The 17,416-nt window shown below is 41.3% G+C and overlaps 1 protein-coding gene across 1 annotated transcript in view; it reads right to left on the reverse strand.

The window, feature by feature from the left end:
- The window catches only part of C6H10orf67 (chromosome 6 C10orf67 homolog), a 148,785-nt gene that overhangs the window by 101,450 nt on the left and 29,919 nt on the right, over positions 1-17,416 (reverse strand). Inside the window, exons 6-8 of the mRNA XM_069729559.1 lie at positions 13,702-13,849; positions 6,167-6,225; positions 3,339-3,404 (exon numbers count right to left, since the gene is read on the reverse strand). Of these exons, the coding sequence (XP_069585660.1) occupies positions 3,339-3,404; positions 6,167-6,225; positions 13,702-13,849 (273 nt within the window). The remainder of the gene's footprint in view (positions 1-3,338; positions 3,405-6,166; positions 6,226-13,701; positions 13,850-17,416) is intronic.

A 17,416-nucleotide genomic window follows, 5' to 3' on the forward strand; every position in this document is an offset into this window, starting at 1 on the left:
TTGCTGCAAGAAGCCGGAATAAACGGAATACAATAGCATTGTGGATACAGCGACATCTCAACATGCCAACAGACTCCTCTTTATGAAGCTCAATATGATGCCAAAAATAATTTATGCCTAAAACTATGCCCTCACCAGTTGGATTCATAGAAAGCCCCTATTGTAATGCTGAAGTATCGTTTTTCATGAATTTCTAAGACACTGAGCCCCGACAATAACCGGCGCTTAGCCTACAAAATGGGATACGTAAAGTTGCCATGACTTGGCACTGAGCTTGACAAGCGGCGAGAGCGTCTCTTTACATATCTAAAGGCTTGGTGTCAGCGAGCTTCTCCTCTGAACACTGTCATATTCTTCTGCAGAACGTGCTGAATGTTGGGCACAAGCTGTGTCTGATTTCTTATTGCAGACGACGTAGGCTGCCCCTGTAACAAAAGCATTTCTACTACTACTGTGAGAAACGCAGACTGGGCAAATTATGGATAACAGACCGGTGGGATGGGCACGGATTTTTCCCATAACTTTGGAATGTCACACTTATGGTGTCTCCAGACCTTACATGATGGTGATTACAGGAAGAAGTTTTATATTCCGAAAGTCATACACTTTTGACCAGATTCTTATTTCCTCAAGAGCTATCCAGCCCAAATATTTCATGAATATTCACAGGAAAAGAAGATGCATGCCACATTCACTGACCCTTCTCTATCGGGACACAAGAATATTCAGAAGGGTAAAAGCTAAAGGGTAAAGTTGAGCAAAAAAAAGCCTGCTCCAGTATCCAAATTGGTAGTCCGTGGTCACCGGACCAGAACCATGCAAACCACCTCCTACTTGCCGGCATCCCCGACACCTCTTCTGCTTAGAAGGCCCCATGTATCATGCAGTAACGTAATGACATCATGGTGCTTTAGCTGTAGAGAAAGACATTGACCGGACATCCAAAATCATATAATCATCTAATGCCATCAGGCAAAAATATACAAAACTGAATATGAGGTTCTCAGTTTAACATTCTGATATATGAAGCCTACTGCCACATCACAGGTCCTTAACTTTTTTCATCTACTTTCACTTGGTGTTGTGTGGAGACCACTGCTGCTGTGGTTTTGTGCCTTTGCGGTGGTGTGGTCTGGGGTCATGGGGACTCAGCCTTGTACTGTGGGTGCTATGAGGCACCGGTTTGCCTCCTAGTATACCACTGCTGCGAAAGTGGTTGGCACACAGCGCTGTATCTTTAAGGCTAGGAAAAAGTTAGGGACCCACTGAGAGGTTTACCGTGACATTGCAGTGGTCTTCATACAGTCTGATCACAATGTTAAACCAAGAACATCATATTCAGTTTAGTAAATTTTTGCCCAGCTGCATTAGATTAACTTATGTGTCTCAGCACAGGTGCAAGAGATCCCGGGCTAGGGGATCCTTCTCGATCCCTAAAGCTATGGGCACCTTAGCTATCCCTGCTCTCCTGAAGACACCGGGGCCAAATGCCTTACTGAGCTCCTAAATCAGCTTTTTTCTGTTCCCTCCCCCACACAGGGAAGTGGGGAGTAGCAGTGTATACGAATACACAAACCAGACTAACAGGGGAAGACGTACAGGGATAAATGAAAATACCAATCATACAAATATACACTCACAAACAATAGAGTGGGACACCGAGAAGTAAAGGGAGGAAAAGCTAAATAGGAGAGGATGAGGATATACATGCAGACAAAACACAAAGCAACAGTCTTTAGAACAACACTCCAAATGCCTCCTAACAAACAAGACCTTCAACTCCAGAACCAGGCAATATTAAACTAACACTGGCAATCTCTGATTGCCAGAGGAGAGTATATATAGCAGAGGGGAGGGGAGTGGCCAACACTGAACAGCTAAGACCATCAAAGCAGGAGCTCTCAACTGAACAGATTAACCCCTGCACTGCTAGAAGAAACCTGCACTGTCTAATATTAAGGTGAAGTGCTTCTAATCAGTGCAGGAGTACAAGAAATCAGACAATGTGGTCTTATGGCCCCTCTCTGTCACGGTAAACCTATGACAATATGGTGGTGCAGTCCATGTCTTTTGCCACAGATTTGGTACATCACGGTGCCTAATCAAAAGAGGTGCTAGAGATGTTGTAGGTATGAAGAGGTACTAGGACTTTGGATGGACAGCCTGGATTACTGACGTGGCTGCTGGACTAGGGAAATATGAATATTTTTGCCCAACTCCATTAAAGGTTTACTCCAAAGTTGGCCATTCACAGTTGGGATGGGAATAACAGTCTCTAGGTTCTGGCCACCAGAGGCACGGTTGTGAAAGTAGCAGAAAGCAGCTGTGCTACGCTGGTTGGATAACTCCCAGAAAGTAACAGGAGTTATAAGAACATTGTATCACAGCAAGCTAGACAGAGTTATACCAACTCATGGAAGTGACTCAAACAGCTGCTCTTGGCTTTTTTCACATCCCCATCTCTGGTGGCCGGGACCTAAAAGCAGCTATTCCTAATGCAGATGAGAAAGATAGAGACGGAAACAAACATTTATCATCTAAACTACTTGATCCATTTTTAGCAAATAATTTGGTTTGGTGTTAATTAGTGATGAGCGAGTATACTCGTTGCTCGGGTGATCTCCGAGTATTTGTAACTGCTCGGATATTAAGTTTTCATCGCCTCAGCAGCATGATTTGCGGCTTCTAGACAGCTTGAACACATGTGGGGATTGCCTAGAAACCAGGCAACCCCCACATGTACTCAGCCTTGCTAGTAGCTGTAAATCATTCAGCTACAGCGATGAAAACTAAATCTCCGAACACTAACAAATACTCGGAGATCACCCGAGCGTGCTCAGGAAAACCCGAGCAATGAGTATACTCAGCTCATCACTAGTGTTAATGTAAAATTCACTGATAAATCAATAAAATCAAATGAACGATTGGCTGCACTGCTGATCTTTTTATGGACAATTTATCTACTAAAACACCATTATTTCTGGATTAATATCTACTGAGATATAAGCCTTGTAGAGTATCTAGTCTTTCTGTCTGTTGGTGGTACAGTGGGCTTCATCTGAGCTTAGGGCATGCCTTACAAAAAACTATAAACGCCCTTTTTTCAATCTCTCAGTGCCATCTTATTTCAACATTGGTGGCATTACTTGGGTTGTAGAGCATAAAGTATTTTGTATAAGCCAAAGATCTAGCTAGGTCTACCTTCACCTGGGGCAAAGGTTCAGTTCACTGCTCTCACCTTGTATCTAAATACCCTGACCCAGGCAAAATGGCTTCTCCCCCCGGCACCCAATTCTTCTCTCGAAAGTACATGCTCACGATTCCAGTATTTCTCTTACCAGAGTAGTTGCCGCAGATTTTTCAAGTTCAAGCTCAGCTTTTAATTGTTCTTGAACTGATGATAACTGAAATAAAAGCAAAAGTTAAATGCTGGGACGTTACAGGACGGAGCTAGGGAAATCTCCAGCGCAACTTAGTGTATTCATCAGCTCAGTGTCCACATCAGATATATTAAAGGTGTTGCCAACAGGATAGGTGGTAACTTGCTGATTGGTGACAGTTCAACTGCTGGTACCCGCCTGATCAGCAAAATAAGGAACTTTTATCCCCAATTGGAAACCTTTATTCCTGTTACAAAGTAGAGTGGCAGGTCGGATGCCCTACCTCTGCTCCAGACATTCTCTATTGGGCTAAAGCCGAAAATGTTCCTCTAACTAAGAAACTATATGTTGCGATCCTCTTCACAACAATACAACTTACACCAAAAAGAGACAGTGAAGTGACGAACACCATTAGATAAAATACAAAATATCTTTATTATAAGTATTAACAGGAAAGTTCCATACATTAAAAATAAAATAATCTCATATTACAATAACCACAATAGTATTACTAACTATATATATGCAGCAGGGATGACAAAACACCTCTGCTGCTATAGGACTACAAATAACTGGCAACCAAGACCAAACATAGAGAAAAAGAGACTAATATATCCCACTGGTTAAATAGTACCCTAGAGTATAAATAACAGTACCTATAAAGATAATAACAGGGTGCTTCTCACTATAGAGCTGCTCCATACAACCTACATAAGCCCAGTGTCGGTAAACTGCATATCAAATATCACCTAAATAATATGAACCGTACCCATGTAATAATAAAGCAATTACCTGCAGCCATAGTGAGGGGGTATACCAGCGAAATAACGGTCTCTAAAGCCCCTCACTTTAGAGACCGTTATTTCGCTGGTATACCCCCTCACTATGGCTGCAGGTAATTGCTTTATTATTACATGGGTACGGTTCATATTATTTAGGTGATATTTGATATGCAGTTTACCGACACTGGGCTTATGTAGGTTGTATGGAGCAGCTCTATAGTGAGAAGCACCCTGTTATTATCTTTATAGGTACTGTTATTTATACTCTAGGGTACTATTTAACCAGTGGGATATATTAGTCTCTTTTTCTCTATGTTTGGTCTTGGTTGCCAGTTATTTGTAGTCCTATAGCAGCAGAGGTGTTTTGTCATCCCTGCTGCATATATATAGTTAGTAATATTATTGTGGTTATTGTAATATGAGATTATTTTATTTTTAATGTATGGAACTTTCCTGTTAATACTTATAATAAAGATATTTTGTATTTTATCTAATGGTGTTCGTCACTTCACTGTCTCTTTTTGGTATTCTCTATTGGGCTGCTGGAAAAAACCAGTCCCATTGGGAATCAATGGAAAAGCGGCCGATCAGTGAGGGTCGCAAGATTTGGAAATGCGAATTAGAAGGGAATGGCGGCCACATCTCCATTCATTGTCTATGAGACCACACATCCCTTGGTTATCTTTGGCCGTCCCATAGACAATGAGAGGATTGTGCCACTCATGCACCACTCCATACTAAAAGGCATTTGAAAACCAACATTCTCTAGATACGTGGGGGTCCCAACAGTCAGACCCTTTTACTTCAATAGAATGGAGCTCCAAGATCAGGTACGACCCACATCCTAGTGTGGTATTCTTTCTGGAAAAAGAAAAAAAACTCAAATTTTACTAACTATTTAAAAGGGTTCAGAAAATTCTGTTCTCCAGGTGCAGTTTGTATTGTAAAACAAGCCGCGCTTTATTCGCCATCCCCAGGTGTCTGGAATTGTGTGCAGTGCGAAAGTCACTTTGATAGTGCTGCAGCCAATCGATGAGATCTATAACTCTGCAGCCAATCGCTGAGTGCTATGACTGCAGCCAATCACTGAGTGCTATGACTGCAGCCAATCGCTGAGTGCTATGACTCTGCAGCCAATCGCTGAGTGCTATGACTCTGCAGCCAATCGCTGAGTTCTATGACTCTGCAGCCAATCGCTGAGTTCTATGACTCTGCAGCCAATCGCTGAGTTCTATGACTCTGCAGCCAATCGCTGAGTTCTATGACTCTGCAGCCAATCGCTGAGTTCTATGACTCTGCAGCCAATAGCTGAGTTCTATGACTCTGCAGCCAATCGCTGAGTTCTATGATTCTGCTTATAGGCACTGAGGTCATTGATTGGCTGACACGTTGGTGACGTGACGCTGGCGGTGCAGACAATAATAGACTCTGGGAGCAGTGACAGAGACTCAGAGACTGATCTGTATAGGTTTTTATATATGCATTTTTTTTGCAATATCCTGTGGACACAGAAAAAAGAATGTTGACTATAAAAATTACTACAATTAATATTAGTAGTTTATAATTAGTATATAAGATTTTCTGATCTTACAATAAAAGCTCCTGCATAAAATGTAATATATAATTATTTATATCACATCATAAGCCGACCAGACGTCGCCCACCTGACAGAGGAAATGGACAATAAAGACATATTGGCTTTCCATATTGAGGGGGCTACACCGTAACACTTATGCTGCTGCGTGGATAATAATGTGGTTCAATGAGCTGTGTCCTGGTGTTACTCCGTGACATAATGCCGCCATATCTGCCCTGTCCTCAGTGATAGCACATCTCACTTCCATGCATCTTTTCATCTCCTTCAAATAAGCCATCAATCTGGACATACAAAACCTGTTTTGTTCGCGGGTCTTTTTTGGCCGGTTTTCTTGCAGATTGAGATAATGCTACAGGCCGGCCATTAACATACTTAAAAAAGCCATCACTTAATGTCAAAAGTCACACCTTCTCAATAGTCCTTTGGTCTTCTTCCATTCTGACTCTCATGGCGCCCACATCCAGATCTGGAACAATAGAAGGAAAAGAAAAAGCGTGAAATCTCATTCCCGGGACGGTGCATTCACAGCACGAAGCGGAGGTCAGTAATGGAAGCCCTGGTCATCGCGTGCTGGACGAAAGTGCTGGCATTACGGTGACCTCTCACAGCCGCCCTTGACATTCAGGGTCCTTTTCCTGCTGTTTGGCCGGCTGCTTAGAGAGAAATTAAGAAGTAAGTTCAAGAGCCAAGTGTGGCACGGAGGACCCGCTGCTTTCATCAATGCCGGGACTGGACATCTCCGCTGTTAGTCACAGCAAATACGACGAGGTTTAGCAGGTGGTTCTCCGGAGCTCAAAGGGTTCAAAGAAAAGAGAAAAAGACTCATTATATCATATGACAAACATGTGCGGGAAATATGGTTAGTGTCCCCCTTAAAAGATTAATGTCTATAATAGCCTCTAATGGGAAAATAAACTGTCTGCTATCGGGGCGGCTCTGCTACACTTCTAGCTTTCATCCACAGGTGAAGATTAGAATAGAAATGGGATTTAAAGCCTGAGTGCAATTTAAAAAAAAAAAAAACTAAATACTTTTGACATGTGGGGGTTTGGGTGCTGAGCCGCCCGCAACTGCTAAAATTAAGAAGCAGACGAGCTCCGGCAGGGCGACTCTCCTCCATCCTCATTATTTTGCCTCCAAGATGAGGGTGTTTTTTCGCCTTCACTTTAGCAATCAGTAAGGATCACAGCATCCAGGAAGCCACCAATCAAAACTCCGACATGACAAGTAAAAATTTTAAAAAAATGTGCAGTTACATTGCCTTGAAAAAGTATTCATACCCTGTGAACTTTTTAACATTTTTTTCAAGTCAATACTTTTTAGGACTACCTTCCGCAGCAATTACTACTGCAAGTCCTTTGTGGTCAGTCCCTAACAGCTTTGCACATCTTGAGTTGACATTTTTGCCCATTCTTCTTCGCGCACTCGCTCTTGCTCAGTGAGATTGATGGATAGAAGTGTCTGTGAACAGTAATTTTAAAGTCTTGACACAGATTCGCAATGGGATTTAGGTCTGGACTGTGACTGGGCCATTCACACACAGAAATATGCTTAAATCTAAACCATCCATTGTAACTCTGGCTATATGTTTAGGGTTGTTGTCCTGCTGAAGGTGAACCTATGCCCCAGTTTCAATTCTTTGGCCGACTATAACAGGTTTTCCTCCAGAATTGCTGTTTTTAGCACTATCTATCTTCCCCCATCAGCTCTAACCAGCTTCACTGACCCTGCTGAAGAAAAGCTTCACCACAGCATGATGCTGCCACCACCATGTTTGACAGTGGGGATTATGTTTTCATGGTGATGTACAGGGTTATTTTTCTGCCACACATAGCATTTTGCTCAAAAAGTCTTACTATTTCTCATCTGACCAGAGCACCTTCTTTCACATGCTCGCTGTGTCTCCTACATGGCTTTTTGCAAACTGCAAATGGGACTTCTTTTGGCCTGCTTTGAAAAATTGTTTTCTATTTGCCACTCCTCCATAAAGGGCAGGTTTCTGGAGAAAACAACTAAGGACTCCTGCAGATGACCATAGTTTCGGTCGAAAATGGTCCGTTAAAACATTGGATCGCACTCTAACCAATGTTATTATATGAGGACGTGAACATGTCCAATTTTTTTTCTAGGACTGAGTGGCGAGATCAAAATGACTTATCAAAATATGCATAAAAGAAATGCACCAAAAACGTACAGGACTTCGGCAGCAGTTTTCTAGCCATCGCCTGCGTTTCAGTTTTTCATGAAGAAGAAAACTAATAAAATATGCTTTGTGTATACATATATTAATAACCGACTTTTTCATTATTTTGTTAGGCGCCTTTATTTGCTTCTATTAGAGGTTTTTTTCCATTTAGGTTTGCCATTTTGGACTGTGTTTTGTTTTCTTGCAGCAGAAACAGTGCCACTCCTGTACATAGGCTGTGTCTGGTATTGCAGCTCTATGTAAAAGGACTGAGCATTAAACAATAACATTCTGCCACCACTAGAGGGAGCCTGGAAGCTCACTGCATACTGTTTATAAATGATACTCCATAATAACACAACAGCCCCCTCTAGTGATGGGAGAATATTATAATGCATCTCTTTGCATATTCAGGGGATTTGGGGCTTTGTGTTAGAAAAAGTGAGATCTCATTGTTTTACAGACATGTTATACATCAATCAGCACAGAATGCTGGATTTAAAATCAATGTAGTGTTGAACAGTGAACATTAAGGTTTTCATAATATAAAACAACAGTTTTGGTACATGAGGCCATCGTAGCTTACCTGTTGCAGAGTGCTGCCTAGACTGAATACACTGGGGAAAATTTACTGCTGTGAATGCACTTCGACTATGTTGGAAATTCCCCCAAATTGTGGCAACTAATCATACACACACTTAATAACGGGTTATGCCTTCACAGCCTTAGTTGAATAGGAGAGTGGCTTAGTGTTGACCAATATGTGCCAAAAATTAGTCACAGAAACTTATTTTAAGAAGAGATAAGGATATTCATTTTGCTTCAAATTTCATATAAAAAAGCAATTAGATTTTTTTTTTCAATTTTCTTTGATTCAGTTGGATGCCATTTTGTTTGCTGAAATACTTTTTTTGAAATGGGTAAAAAAATAATAACAAAAAATAATAATAAAAAAAACAAATATAATATATTTCTTCTTATTATTTTATTATTATTTTTTTTACCAATTTCAATCCCTAAAAGTATTCCAGCAAAATGGCATCCGACTGAATCAAAGCAAATTGACAAAAAGAAAAACAAGTTGGCCCGTGCAAAATTTTCGTACATTGGTTGTCGGGGGCGCAGGCACTTTCAGGAAAATCAGGCTGGTCAAATGCTAATGTATTTAATGAGATGATGAACACAGAGAGGTATTTATATACGTAGATTGACATAACAATAAATTGATTTAATAAGTAGAGGCTAAAAAAATGTCTTGAGGTTGTGGTGCTTCTTGCATGTTATTGTTTTTTTATGCAGGTTTCTGAAAATGAATGTTTAAACTGTATTTATTGATCAAATCGTGAATGTGTGGTTTGTGTCTTTTCTTGCTGAAGGGGACAAGTTTACCTTTCAAATTGTGTATTATTTGTGTGTGTGGGGCGAAGTAATCACCAAAAAAGCAGTGAATGTTTACAAATGTGTTTGCATATGTGACTCACCATTTGTATGTGTGGGATGAAGTAATCATTGAAAAAGCAGTGCATGTTTACAAATGTATTTACATATGTGAGTCACCTGCAGTGAAGTGTGCAATCCTCGAATTTGCCTGAAATAGGCTAGGAAAGCACTTCGGCAACTGGAAAGACCCCAAGGCAAATGCCACCTGCAGGTAAATTGACCTTTGAAATGGTGTATCATTTGTGTGTGTCGGTCGAGTATAAACGGAGCAAGTGTGCAATTGAATAGGCAGTGCATTTTTACAAATGTGTTTGCATATGTGACTCACCATTTGTGTGTGTGGGGCCAAGTAATCACCAAAAAAGCAGTGCATGTTTACAAATGTGTTTGCATATGTGACTCATCATTTGTGTGTGTGGGGCGAAGTAATCATTGAAAAAGCAGTGCATGTTTACAAATGTATTTGCATATGTGAGTCACCTGCAGTGAAGTGTGCAATCCTCGAATTTGCCTGAAATAGGCTAGGAAAGCACTTCGACTGGAAAGATCCCAAGGCAAATGCCACCTGCAGGTAAATTGACCTTTGAAATGGTGTATCATTTGTGTGTGTCGGTCGATTATAAACGTGTGCAATTGAATAGGCAGTGCATTTTTACAAATGTGTTTGCATATGTGATTCACCTGCAGAAGTGTGCAATCCTCCAATGTGCCTGAAATCGGCTGGGCAAGGAGTTCGGCAAGTTGGAAAGCCCCCAAGGCAAATATTAGGATTTGTTTGTGATGTCTGTAAGCAGCTTGTGGTAGTGTGCTTTGGGGTAGAGTGGTGCCACCTGCAGGTCATTTTTCCTTACCGCAGGTTTATGAAAATTAATGTTTAACCTGTATTTTGTGATCACATCGTGGATGTGTGGTTTGTTTGGCTATTTTCTTGCTGAAGGGGGCATGTTTACCTTTCAAATGGTGTATCATTTGTGTGTGTGGGTGCAGTATGAACGGAGATACAAAGTAATCACCGAAAAAGAGTGTTTTGAAATAATATAGTAAGATAATACTCTCACCATTCTAAGGCCCACACCTCTCCCACCGTTCAGCTCTCTCCTACTCTGGTCACTCTTCAGGGCTTTTCGGCTCCACTGGCGCTGACTAGGCTTCACGACATTGACGTTGATGGGGGCCTACATAGCACCAGAGGAGCAGGAGAGCCCTGAACAGTGACCCAAGCAGGACGGAACTGCACGGTCGGACAGGTGAGGGCCACAAAGAGGTGAGAACTATGAAAATTCAATGTGAATCAAACTTTTCAGACAAATTTGAGTGAATCTGCCAAAACTGCATTTCAACAAATCTGCTCATCTCTAGTCTTAAAGTAAGCCAACCAAGAGGTGATGTAAACTAAAGGTACCGTCACACTTAGCGACGCTGCAGCGATACCGACAACGATCCGGATCGCTGCAGCGTCGCTGTTTGGTCGCTGGAGAGCTGTCACACAGACCGCTCTCCAGCGACCAACGATGCCGGTAACCAGGGTAAACATCGGGTAACTAAGCGCAGGGCCGCGCTTAGTAACCCGATGTTTACCCTGGTTACCATCCTAAAAGTAAAAAAAACAAACACTACATACTTACCTACAGCCGTCTGTCCTCCAGCGCTGTGCTCTGCACTCCTCCTGTACTGTCTGTGTGAGCACAGCGGCCGGAAAGCAGAGCGGTGACGTCACCGCTCTGCTTTCCGGCTGACCGACGCTCACAGCCAGTACAGGAGGAGTGCAGAGCACAGCGCTGGAGGACAGACGGCTGTAGGTAAGTATGTAGTGTTTGTTTTTTTTACTTTTAGGATGGTAACCAGGGTAAACATCGGGTTACTAAGCGCGGCCCTGCGCTTAGTTACCCGATGTTTACCCTGGTTACCAGTGAAGAAATCGCTGAATCGGTGTCACAAACGCCGATTCAGCGATGTCTGCGGGGAGTCCAGCGACGAAATAAAGTTCTGGACTTTCTTCCCCGACCAGCGACAGCACAGCAGGGGCCTGATCGCTGCTGCCTGTCACACTGGACGATATCGCTAGCCAGGACGCTGCAACGTCACGGATCGCTAGCGATATCGTCTAGTGTGACGGTACCTTTAGGCAAAAGTGTCTAAAGATGTGCCACGTTTATCCTCTGGAATGATCATTTTGGTTCATTTTAGACTGTCCATTCTAGCTTTGTAATGCACAGGATCGGTCAATGTCTCCTCCTGTAGCTTCAAATGTCAGAAGTATTAACTTTGTACAAGATTTTCGCACCTCAATGTAAACATGATTAAAGCTATTATTAATTATCAATAAGCCTAGATCTTGAAAATGGTCAGAAACTTACACGTTTGCAAAACTTTGTCTTTGTGGGTTTTTAAGTCACTTTTCTGTTTTTTGTCTTGTGGTTAACAAGACATTTTTAAGCTAAATTCTATAATATGGCAAGCACAGTTCATAAATTTTGAGCAAAATTTAAAAAAAGTTCTCTTTGTTTTTGACTTATTTTTAATGCAAAAAAAAAGTTGCACTTTTCGCAAAATAGCCCAAAATTTGCATCAAAATATCCGGCGTAGATAAAAATCAATCTGACATGGGTGGTGGTGTGGTATTTCTTAAAAAACCATAATTGATGAATCAGCCAAAAACATCTAAAACATCTATACTTTTTGGTATACAGCAAAATTGAGCACAACATTTATTACATGTAAAATAGTCTTAAAAAATGGTGCAAATAGAATAATGACTTGGGGCAAGCAAAAAAAAGGCACAAAACTAGACAAAAAAAACAACACAGGCGCAAAGACAATGGTGAATTGGGGCCATAATATAAAATGTAACCCCTTAACGACCAGAGGTATTTTTTGCTCCCCTTCTTCCCAGAGCCATAACTTTTTTTTATTTTTTGGTCAAAATGGCCATGTGAGGGCTTATTTTTTGCGGGACAAGTTGTACTTTTGAATGACTCCATTGGTTTTAACATATCTTGTACTGGATAACGAGAAAAAAATTCCAAGTGCGATGAAATTGGAAAAAAGTGCAATCCCACACTTTCTTTTTTTTTTTTTTTTTTTTTACCATGTTCACTAAATGCTAAAACTGACCCACCACTATGATTTTTCAGGTCATTACGAGTTCATAGACACCAAACATGTCTAGGTTCTTTTTTATGTAAGTGGTGAAAAAAAATCCAATTTTGTTGAAAAAATTGCACCATTTTCCAGTTCCCCGTAGCATCTCCAATTTTTGCAATCTCTGATTGTGTGAGTGCTTATTTTTTGAGTGCCGACCTGGTGTTTTTAGTGATACCATTTTGGTGCAGATACATTTTTTAGATCGCCCGTTATTGCATTCTAACGTAATGTTGCGGTGACCAAAAAAAATGTAATTCTAGCGTTCTGACTTTTTTTCTCACTACGCCGTTTAGCAATCAGGTTAATTCTTTTTTTTACATGGAAAGATCGGGCGATTCTGAACATGGCGATACCAAGTATGTGTATGTTTGATTTTTTTTTATTGTTTTATTTTTAGTGGGAGAAAGGGGGATGATTTGAAATTTTATATATTTTTAAAAACATTTTTTTTTACTTTTTGCATGCTTTAATAGTCTCCATGGGAGACTAGAAGCTGCAGTAGTACTTTGATCGGCTCTGCTAGAGGCGATGATCAGATCGCCTGTTTGTAGAAGAAATGCTCACTTGTTATGTGCACAAACCACTGGGTGGCACTCGTAGCAAGCCAGCAGTGAGAACCATAGAGGTCTGTTGGAGACCTCTGGTTGTCATGCCAACCCATTGGTGACCCGCAATCACGTGACAGGGTCAGCTATGGGCGGGATTTCCTGCGCGCTTGCCAGTAGTGCGAGTTAAATGCCGCTGTCAGAGATTGACAGCGGCACTTAACTAGTTAACAGCCGCGGGTGGATCGCAATTTCACCCGCGGCTGTTAGAGGCACATATCAGCTCTTCAGAACTGCCTGACATGTGCCGGAAAAGATGTAGGTTCAGCGCCGGAGCCCACATCAAAGGGAGGGAGTCCGACATTGGCGGAAAGGGGTTAAAAGAGGAGAAAATTAAAAGATGAATTGGGCGCAAATGAAAAAAACAGGTGAAAAACACCACAAACTAGACAAAAACTGGCAGAAATGCAATAATGAATCAGGCTCTAGGTGCTCCTAATGTTTCGCTGGCCTTTTCTTAGTTTATTCCCAATTTATTAGCCCAGTATTGACACCGACTGGTTGCACGAGTTTATTCAATGTCCCTACTGGTGCGGGCGTGCTCCACCGAGAACGCTCCACATTTTACCTAATGACTGGATGTGTTTGTCTTTCTCCTTTATAGCCGTTTCCAGCTGGTGGACTCTGCCCTGCAGTGAATCCATTTTCTCTTTTAGCTCCTTATTCTCTTCCTGCAGCTTCTCTTTCTCCGGATCATCTTCTGATTGGTAAATGATCTGCAATATCCAAAAAGTTTTTTTTATTTTTATTTTAAGTGACGGAACAAAGAGGGTCTCCAGCCCGCTGCTGAGCAGCAATAATTATCTGGCGTGCTCGTCATATCATTTCCTGCATTCTGCCGCACAATATGAATAGAAAAAAAGGGCTGAAAAAAAAAAAAAAAGCCGTGAGTACATTACATACAAAGGCTAGAAACACATGGGGACGGTTTTCTTGACAGGGATAATGCTTATCATACTGTTTTGTGTGCCCTCATCATTCAGGTCAATTTATTATGGAGGCTCTTGTCCAGGAAGGCAGCTGGAGCCTATACACCCACACTACCCTGTGTGGCTTTAGGACAGTGTCCCTCGTAACTAGGCAAAAAGAGAGGAGTTTTTGAGGCCGGGCAACTCTAGGGGGGTTGCGAAGAGCAGCGATTGGGAGGGGGGCTTGTTGTCTTTGTGCCGTTCCTCTGTGACAGCGCTGCCGGTGTCACAAGGAGCACATCACATGTCAAAGCCGTGAAGTTTTCAGCCTGGAAGCCGCATGGAGCCCATCAGGCCCACAGATATCAGCACAGTTGGCTTTCTACATGGTGCTGCAGCCACCCGGAGGCCATTCATACCCTGAACATTAAGGAGGCTTTGCATGCTTGTCACACATAGCACCGTGCAGGCGTCTAATGCTATTGAGACCTTCACTTTAAATCTCCGGGCAAACAGTGATTACCTTGTAAGACGGGTTCAAGATATCGCCCGACAAAAGGCTTTAAAAAGTTATCATTTGCATTTTTATTATGCGCCCCCTTTTTGTTTGGCTCTTGCCACTTCCATTATGAAAGTTTTTTTTTTTTCTGATCCCGTCGAACCTTATTGCCATTGATATCCTCATTCACTTGTCTCGTTCGAAGACTTTCAGAACATGTGATGAGCCCACGTTATGGCTGTCTAGACTGACTGCCATACTGTAAAATTCTTAAATCTGTTAACAAAAGTTGTCCTGTAATATATGTTGTACCCAGGAATCTGTATACTAGCAGAACCAGTCTTATGTGAACAGGGTTATGGGGACCCTTGGAGTCCTAGTGGGCTCCCCTTCACTTCCGAGTTTTCCTCTTTGCCCTCCAAGAGCTATAACTTTTTTATTTTTGATCAACAGCGTTGTATCAGCACTTCTTTTTTGGGGCAAGACCTGTGCTTTTCAATACTACCATTTGGGGTCCACCTAACCGATTTTTTTTGTCTTTTTGGGAAGAGGAGTGAACAAAAACCAGCAATTCCGACATTTTGATTTTTTTGGTTGGTTTCAGCGTATGCCATATGGAATACATACAGTGGCATGTAAAAGTTTGGGAAACCCTGGTCAAAATTACTGTTATTGTGAACAGTTAAGCAAAATGAAGATGAAATGTTCCCTAAAAGGTCTAAAGTTAAAGATGACACATTTCCTTTGTATTTTAGGCAAACAAAACATTGTCATTTTTTACATTTTAAAAATTACAAAAAGGAAAATGGGCCGATGCAAATCTTGGGCACCCTTGGAGATTTGTGTACTCAGAAAACTTTGACCAAAGTTTCAGACCTTAATTAGCATGTCAGGGTTATGGCTTATTCACCAACATCGCTAGGCAAGTGATGCAAATTTCACAGCTCTAAAAAACCCCAGCCTCCTCCAACCTCGTGCCAAAAAACAGCAGCCATGGGTTCTTTTAAGCAGCTGCCTAGCACTCTGAAAATGAAAAATGTGGAGGACCACAAAGTAGGAGAAGGCCATAAAATAGCAAAGCGTTTTTAAGTTGCCCTTTTCTCAGTGTGAAATGTAATTAAGAAATGTCAGTTAACGGAAATAATGGAGGGCAAGATAAGGTGTAGAAGACCAAGCAAAATTTTAGTGAGAGCTGCTCGTAGAATTGCTGGAAAGGCAAATCAGAATCGCAGTTTGACTGCAAAAGACCTCCAGAAAGATTTGACAGACTCTGGAGTTGTGATACATTGTTCTACTATTCAGAGACACCTTCACAAATATGGCCGTCATTGAAGAGTCATAAGAAGAAAACCTCTCCTGCGTCCTCACCATAAAACTCAGCGTCAGAAGTATGCAAAAGAACATCTAAACAAAACTGATGCATTTTTGAAACACGTCCTGTGGACTGATGAGGTTAAAATAGAATTTTTTGCCACAATGATCAAAGCTGGCTGTGCAGATAAAAAAAGAGCACAGAATTTCAGGAACAGAACATCTCGCCAAACATTAAACATGGATGTGGATCAATCATGCTTTGGGGTTATGTTGCAGCCAATGGCACAGAGAACTTTTCACAGGTATAGGAAAGAACGGATTCAATGACATTTCAACAAATTTTTGATACAAACATAACACCATCTTTAAAAAAGCTGAAGTTGAAAAGAGGATGGCTTCTACAAATAGATAAAGGTCCCAAACACACATCAAAATCCATAATAGACGACCTCAAAAGGCTCAAGCGGAAGGTTTTACTGTGGCCCTCACAGTCCCCTGATCTGAACATCATTGAAAATCTGTGGCTAGACCTCAAAAAAGAGAAGTGCATGCAAGGCGACCCAGGAATCTCACAGAATTGGAAGAATTTTTCAAAGAAACATGGATGAAAATCCCTCAAACAAGACTCATGGCTGGCTACAAAAAGTGTTTACAAACTGTGATACATTCAAAAGGAGCGCTCCTAGGTACTAATCACGCAGGGTGGCCAAACTTTTGCATTGGTCCATTTTTCTTTTTGTAATTTTGAAACTGTAAACGATGATTATATATTATTGTTTACATATATATATTTTCCTAAAATAGAAAGGAAATGTGTCATCTTTAACTTTAGGCCTTTTAGAGGTCATTTCATCTTTAAATTGTTTAACTGTTCACAATAACAGTAATTTTGACCATGGGTGCCCAAACTTTTACATGCCCCTGTATCTATATTGTGGTTCCCCTGAGAAAGAAGTCCGTTCAACCTAGAAATGTTTGAGCGGTCCATTCAGCCTAGAAACGCTTTGGAAAATAACTAAAATCTATTACTATTCATCTGTATCCTGTGAATTCTGCACCAGCAGTGTAGCACACCCATATTTCTCCCTTTTGGTATACTACAGTTCTGGCAGTCACAAGCACAGTTAGACCAAAGTTGTAATTTTTTATTTTGTAGCTTCCATTTACATTATAGGTAAACGGAGGGTTTTTAAAAAATAAATAAAATGTATTTGTATATAATAGATAGATATATTTTTTCCAGGTTTACCTTAGGAAACTTGAGCCTGTACGAATACTGTGATTTTGCAGTAAAACTACCTGTCACAGTTATATCGTGACAGAAAGGGGCCAGAAGATCCCAGCCTCTGGTCGCATGAAATCCTGCAATGATTAGAACTACTTCACCATCCTATTAAAAAGTGTAAGTTTTTCCTTCCACTGTCATAGCAAGGGTTAATCCGTTCAGTTGATCTCCTTCAGCTCTCCATTCTGAATTGTCTCAGCTGTTCAGTGTTGGCCACTCTACCCTGGTATATATGCTGGTCACTGGAACTTGGGAGTTGCCAGTGATAGTTCTACTT

Source organism: Ranitomeya imitator, chromosome 6 (genome assembly GCF_032444005.1).
Source record: "Ranitomeya imitator isolate aRanImi1 chromosome 6, aRanImi1.pri, whole genome shotgun sequence".
NCBI lineage: Eukaryota > Metazoa > Chordata > Amphibia > Anura > Dendrobatidae > Ranitomeya > Ranitomeya imitator.